The sequence below is a fragment of the Colletotrichum gloeosporioides genome, assembly GCF_011800055.1.
Source record: "Colletotrichum gloeosporioides strain Lc1 chromosome Unknown consensus_46, whole genome shotgun sequence".
Lineage (NCBI taxonomy): Eukaryota > Fungi > Ascomycota > Sordariomycetes > Glomerellales > Glomerellaceae > Colletotrichum > Colletotrichum gloeosporioides.
Window position 1 is genome coordinate 4,761 of NW_025544691.1, and position 7,695 is coordinate 12,455.

At 29.3% G+C, this 7,695-nt stretch overlaps 1 protein-coding gene across 1 annotated transcript; it reads right to left on the reverse strand.

Moving 5' to 3' along the window:
• Positions 1 to 881: 881 nt before the first annotated feature.
• Positions 882 to 1,694, reverse strand: GCG54_00010457 (uncharacterized protein; the record flags this gene model as incomplete). The annotated part of the gene is made up of 1 exon (XM_045410381.1): positions 882 to 1,694. One exon carries the CDS (start codon positions 1,692 to 1,694, stop codon positions 882 to 884), a length of 813 nt encoding a protein of 270 aa, XP_045264340.1.
• Between the last annotated feature and the right edge of the window lie 6,001 nt (positions 1,695 to 7,695).

Consider the following 7,695-nt stretch of genomic DNA (forward strand, 5'->3'; position numbering starts at 1 on the left):
GCCCTTGAATCACCAGCCGCAGAGGGCCAGAGAGTCGCGGGCCTAATCATATCGAGCCCACATAACCCTGTTGGAAGATGCTACTCTCGCGCCAGCCTCCTGAGCCTAGTGACCTTTTGCTCCGAGAACGATATTCACTTCATCAGCGACGAAATAAAGGCCTTGTCAGTCTGGGAGAACAAAGTGGATTAGGGGTCCAAACCAGTGCTTTTCGAATCGAGTCTGTCACTCAACGGAGATGGCGTACTCGCTCCCGACCAAATCCATGCAATCTGGGGTATGTCGAAGGATTTTGGCGCTAACGGACTGCGGATCGGCGCTGTGATCTCCCAGTTCAATCCGTCTCCGCACAAAGCTTCAGTGGCTGTAGCTCTTTATAGGTCCCCATATTCTGCGTTGGATCATATTGCAGAAATATCGTCGAAGATAAGAAGTGGTCAGACTCCTTCATCCAAGAAAACAGGACAAGGCTTGCCGACAGATACCAGCTTCTCGCTCGCTGGGCAAAGATTCAGAGTATTCCCTACGCACCCGGTACGAACCCGGCGTTTTTTATGTGGGCTGATCTCGGGAGTGTTTGGAAGAGACATAACCCTGGGGCTGTAACCGATGAAGAGCTAGATGATTTCCTGATCAAACTTTTCTTGAAATACAAAGTCTACGTCTGTTCCGGAAAAGACTTTGGTTTTGAGCGCGTTGGGTGGTTCCGCGTTGTGTTCTCTCAGGAAGTTCAGCTACTAACTGGACTAGAAAGGGTCGCTACCGCTCTTAAGTCTACAGTGACGACCAAAGTATAGCTCTACCATCAACTAGAAGAGTTCAAATATTGCAGCGTCGTGATGATGCTATATTGGTGTCATTTAATACTCCATGCAGCTTCTTCATTTTTGCCCATTGTTGCCTTGGTCGAGTAGTCTTTCAAACTTCTCCCTATCCCACCCGCGCCCCTCCCCATCGCCAGGCCATCCAGCCTTCTTCATCTTCCTGGCTATCTTGTTGTGGCTAAAGTCATCCTCTGGGTCTGAATCGGAGTCAGGGTCCGACTCGTACTCCCAGTTCATGTTCCTTCTCATCACGGACATATTTAACGGCCCGAGGCCAATCCAGCTGAGGTTTCGGTACCGCTCCTTGCAGAGTGCGAAAAAGTCAGCGGGCTCGTATACGTTGAATCCGGCGAGCCGCCACTCATTCGCCGGGTCACCGCGAAACCGCTCCAGGGTGCTGTTCAGCGCGGGAGCAGGCTCGTCATGCCGTCCGGTCGGCTCTCTCCAGTAGATATAACCGTCGGCAGTGTCCAGGATGACCTCGTAACCATTTCGGCTCCTGCAGATAGCGATTACGGCGCACGAGGGCGGGAGCGGCGGGTCCTGACCAGTGATGGCCTCGACCGGGCCTTCAATGTAGTCCTCGCGAATCTTTTTTTGCAAGTCCTCGCTGCGGTAGTCAGTCACGGGAGTTTCTTTCATGACGAACGGCGATAGGGCGAGGTTGTTGCCGGGAGAGTCGATGTAGGGGATGTAGCGGAGGAGGTCAAGAACAGTGTCGTTTCTCTTGAGGGGGGCTAGAGTTTCCTGGTTGATCGAGGTCCAGCCGCCGGAGGGCGCCTGCGCGACAGTAGCGTTCCAAAAGACGCGGTTGCAGAAGTTGTAGTAGTCTGTTAAGAGACGCACGAATTCGCTTCGGTCGTACGCCATGATTAGGAACTGGCGGCCGTTGCAAATGCAGAGTTTTAAAGGTGGACTGAAGAGGCTTGGAATCGGTCGACATTGCGATCGGTCGTACCCAACAATAGGCTGGGGGCTCTCATAGGTTGGTAGATGACATGTGGATTAGACTAAGCCGAACCCTGGTCGCAAAATGCAAGGGCGGAAGAAGACATGCAAGCCCCAATCAGGGTTTCTTCCACGTCAACTCTAGATGATGCATCCTGATACATGCACAGGGTTAAATGCCCAGAGAGTCGGTTGCCCAATGCATCAATGGTAAACAGCGTGCATACTGATGAAGTTCTCTTGTGTCTAAGAGTCTTGCGAATATTTCTTCCCTTCTAACTTTTCTTCTTCGCAGTTTGCCGCCTAGAGGCGCACCTTGTTGACTGCTGTATAACTCTCACGGGGAAATATTTGAGGGCTAGGATAGCTTATAGAGAAACCTCTATAGCTACCTATAGGGGTATATAAAGAGAGTGTGAATCGCTTTATATATATATAGGGGGTAGGTATCTCCCTCTTTATATTACTATAACCTATTACTCCTTTAATATTAAGATATTATTACTATATTATATTAATACTATCTATTATTACTACTTTAAGAGTAATAATAGCCTCTTTATAATTACTTAAAATAACTAGGATAAAATATATAGATTTTTATATATATAACCTAGTCCCTTAGTATAAGGTTTAATAGTATATTAAATATACTACTACTTTCTACTAATATACCTTAATAAGACGATATATTTTTAAGTTAAAGTATAGAGATATTTTAAATAAATCGAAATAAAATTTAAGATAAATAAGCTATATAATATTAATTAAATTAAGTATCTTATATTATTAAAGTATAGTACCCTATTAAAGGAACTTAAGGATATATATATAATTACTATAATATAGTAGTAGTTAATAAGGTGGTTAGATATATAGGAGGTAGTTAGAGTAGGGGGGTCCTCTTATATATCCCTAGTTATATAAGTATTTATAAAAGAATTCTTTATAAAATAGAGTCTTGCGAATACAGAGGGATACAAATGCGTTTCTAAGATCTTTTCCAGTGTCCTTGATAGCGTCATATAAAGTTCGCATATTACAGTCGCTAAAGTGATATATTATAGTCAGCTATCCAACAGTAAGGTCTACTACTAGAAGCTAGGGATTAACACATTATAACAGTATACTAAGGTTATAGTCTAAGTTATAGGTTATAAGCTATAGTAGATTAGGTTTTTTAGAGACTAAGGTAATTAGTCTTAAACTTAATAAGTAATTCGCAGTAAAAGTAAACTAAGAGTATCTATAAGGATAAATACTAAGAAGTTAATTACTAAAGAGCTATAGAAGTCTAACTATAGACTAAGCTTAGGGTTATACTATATATAAGTCCTAAATAGTATTTTTTATCTACCTAAAAGTGATTACTTAGGTATATAAGGTAATTATAATTAGTTAATATAGCTAACTAATTACTAAGTATTCTTTCCTATACTCTACTAATTATTTCCTTATCTTATTATTATATAACTTATATTATAGTTCTTCTATACTAAGTGAGTCCCTACTATTCCTATAATCCTATAGTATAAATATTCTATCCTAGCTACCTAATACCTAAATAGGTTAGTTAACTATTATCTATATATAATAGGTTATAATATTAGGTCCCCTCTCTAAAGGTCTTATCTTTAAGACCTAATATAAATAGGTTATTAGTCTTAAGTTAAGGATCTATTAATTATACTTCCTAACTTACTTATAATACTAATACTATATTAGGTTACATTTAGAAATTAAAATTAAATACTACCTCTACTCTTCGTTATTATAACTATGCTTTATATATTACTAAGTTTAGTTTAGTTATTAATATACCTTATTCCTATTATTATTTTTTAGGGAAGTATTATAAGTTTCTCCCTAGTAGTGAAGTTTATAGTAAGTATACTTATTTAGGGTAATCTTATAATATAGTAGTAGATATTATTTATACTTATAAGTTTCTTTTTATTATTTTTTCCTATTTAATACTAACTTATCCTAGTTAATTATTTACTAGATAAAGCTACTTATTTAAAAAATACTAAAGTAGCTAAAGAGGAAGTATTAAGAAAGAAAGTAGCTATTCTATATACTATATAAACTAAGTTAGATAAGTTTATAGTATAGTTAAATTATTTATATAAGTAGAAAAAGATAGTATTTTAAAGAGGTTAGGAGGTTATAGAAGAGGGGCTAGTAATATCTCCTATATTAAAGGTTTAGTCTATAGGTAGTTTTAGCGTTTTAGACTTAAATTTAATTCTTAACTAGAATCCTAATATTCTAAATTTCTTATTAGGGGAGTCTTAATTATATTTTAGTATTCCTAATTAAATAAATAATTTTCCTAGTTAGGTTAGCTAAAAGCGTTCTAACTATAACTATAGAAATAGAAGTTATATTCTTTATTCCTTAGCTTCTCTTTATTTTTATTATAGTTCTTCTTATATTTATTCTTCTCTTTTATTAGCTTATTTTATATATTCTTTAAATTCCTCTAAGGTTATAAATAGACTTAATCTATCTTAAGGGTTAATATAATTAAGTATTCTAATATACTTATTAATCTTATCTTAATAGTTAAGTAGGTTATTATTAAGTTCCTATATATTATCTTTATATCTATAATTTTTTCTATTTAATAAGATATTCCTATTTATTATCTCTATACTAGTAGTCTAATAGCTTCTCTACTTTATACTCTAGTTTATTATCTTCTATAATAATAAGGTTATTTATTTATAATCCTTATAGTGCTAGCTTAAAGAGTGAAATATAGAATACTAAGTAATATTTTATAGTTTTTAGGAGTTTAAGTTTATAGTTAACTAGTAAGATAACTTATAAGACTTTAAAAGGTTTAAGTTTTTTATAGTTAAGTTTATTACTTAGTTGCTTTATTTTAATATTTTACTATATAAAATAGGTGCTATCTCCCTCTTTTAAGGTTAGTCCCTTAATCCTTTATTTATTATTAAATTTTAATATTTATTATTAGATAAATTTAAGTTCTTTATATATATTATCTTAGATATCTCTAATCTATTATACTAAAGTAGTAGCTTTAACTATAACTAAGTTTATTTAAAGTTCTCTATAAGTAGTTAGTTTAAAGCTATAATTAAAGTAGAAAGGGGATTCCTTAATACTTTTTCTAATTATACTATTATAAGTAAATTAAATAATTAATAAAAGTATAACCTAATTATCTTAATTATAGTTAATATAGGTATAGAGGTATATTTTAAAGATTTAGTTAATTTATTCTATTTATCTATTAATTTATAAGTAAAATATAGTAGATATTAATTATTTAATACTAAGTTATAATATAATTAACTTCTAAAACTTAGAAGTAAAGATCTTATCTCTATCTAATATAATTTCCTTAGGTATACTATAATTAGTAATAATATATTTAAGGAAAATATATATATATTCTTTAGTATTACTTATTTCTTTATATAGGATAAAGTAGGTATACTTTATAAGTTAGTTTACTATAATAAGAACGCTATTAAAATATATTCTTATAAAAGGCTTTTATAACTTTAGTAGTTTAATAATAAAGTTAAGAGATATAGATTACTAAATAGTTTATAATATAAATAAAGGTTATAGTATACTATAAAGTTAATATTAAGTAGGTTTACTTTTTAGGTATACTTTATAATTCTTAATTACTTTTACTATATATTCTCTTATAACCTTCTCTCTATATTATTATTATAGTTATTTCTAGGTTTTTATAATTCCTTAATAACTATATATAAGGTATATATAAAATTCTATAATTACTTTATTATTTAGTTTATTAAGTAAACTAATACTAAATTATCTAGTTATTATTAAGAGTTTAGCTATTAGTATAAGGTCTCTATTATTTTATTATTTAAGAATTACTTAGGTTTCTTTAGGTATTAGGATATTATAGTTTAGTTATTAACTAAAAGTATCTACTCTACTATTATTTAATCCTTTTTAATAGATTATTTAGAAGTTAAATTCTAAGAGAAATTCTAACTATTAGATTTATTATTTATTAAGCACTTTTAAGGTTATAAAGTATAAAAGATTCTTATAGTCTAAATATATAAGTATTTTATAAATTATTCTTAAGAATTTAGGTCTCTATTTCTTAAAGGCTTTAATAATTACTATAAGCTTTTTATTATAGATTTAGTAGTTAAGCTTAAGTTTATAGAGCTTATAAGAGAAGAAAGTATAGGGGTATAGTTATCCTTCTAGGTCTTATTATAATAGCTATACTCTAATTATATAGTTAGATATATTAGGTTCTATTTTAAACTATTTTATTAGGTCTAAGATAATTAAGATAGGTTTACTAATAATAAGGTCCTTAATCTTTTAGAATACTATTTATTATAGTTCTTCTTATATAAAAAGTATATCTTTATAGCTAAAACTAATAAGAGCTATATTAATCTTACTATAGTCTTTAATAAATTTATAATAGAAGTTAATAAAACCTAAGAATCCTTAGACTTCTTTAAGGTTATTAAATATTAGCTATTCCTTAATAGCTTTAATTTTATTTCTTAATATATAAACCTTTCTAAAAGTAATAGTAAATCTAAGGTATTCTACTTTTNTTCTACTTTTTATATATAAAATTTACTTTTTTTAGGTTTAACTAAGAGTTTAGTTTTTTAAAAGGTTTATAAGATATAGTGAATATCTTTTTTATACTTCTTAAGTATAAATAAGAAGATAAGGATATTATCTAAGTAGATAACTATATAGATATTAATATATTTATATAGTATTATATNATATACTTATATAATACTATATTAATTATATTCTAGAATATTATAAGTATATTAGTAAGATTAAAGGGTATAATAAAATATTTAAAATATCCTTTTTATATCTAGAAAGTAATCTTCTATTCTTCGCTTTATTTTATTTAGATTAAGTTATAAACCCCTTTAAGATTAAGAACTATAAACTAGTTAGTTCTATATAGGAGTTATTTTATTTTATCTATAAGGGGAAGTAAGTAGTAATTCTTAATTATTATTTTATTAAGTATATAATAGTTAATATATAGTTATAGTTTTCTATTCTTTTTAGGTATAAATAGGATTAAACTTTCTATTAGTAATATTAAAGGTTTAATATAACCTTTTTTAAGGTTTTCTTTAAAGTACTTATCTAAGGCTTTTATTTCTATTAAATTAAGTCTATAGATTTTATTAAATTATAGTTTTTTTCCTTCCTTAAGGGGGATTTTATAATTAAAATTAGTATATTTAGGTAGTCTAATCTCTAATTTAGCTATAAAGAGTTTCTTATAAACTCTATATTCTTTTAAGATAGATAGAAATAGATCGTTCTATTATTTAAGATCTATTATTATTAATAGTTATAATATAGCTTCTTTTACTTTAAAGTAGTAGATATATTATCTTATTATTTCTTACTATATTAGCTTATTTAAAGCCTATTTTTAATAAAGCTATTTAGTAACTAAGTTATTATAATCCTAATAGAGTTAGCCTTTACTTTAATCTATTTATAAGTTACTTATTTATAATTAAAGTAGTCTTAATACTATATTATATATTCTTAGATTAGTAATATTAAATTAAATTCTTTCTTTTTAATTTAGGTAGCTTATCTTAAGAAGTATAGTTTTATTATAGATAATACCTCCTTTATACTTAAATTCTTCTCCTTCTACTATATATAACTAATATAGTTATTCTTTTCCTCCCTATAATATTTTTAGCTTATTAATAATTTAAGGGGTAATAAAGTTTACTTTAACTCTACTATTAATTAGTATAAGTGTTATTTATTAGTTAATAGTAACTTTAAGTTCTATATTACCCTAATATCCTTATAATATTTAGTAAATAAACCTTTTCCTTATTACTTATTATAGTTCTATATTAATAAGTAGGTTTAG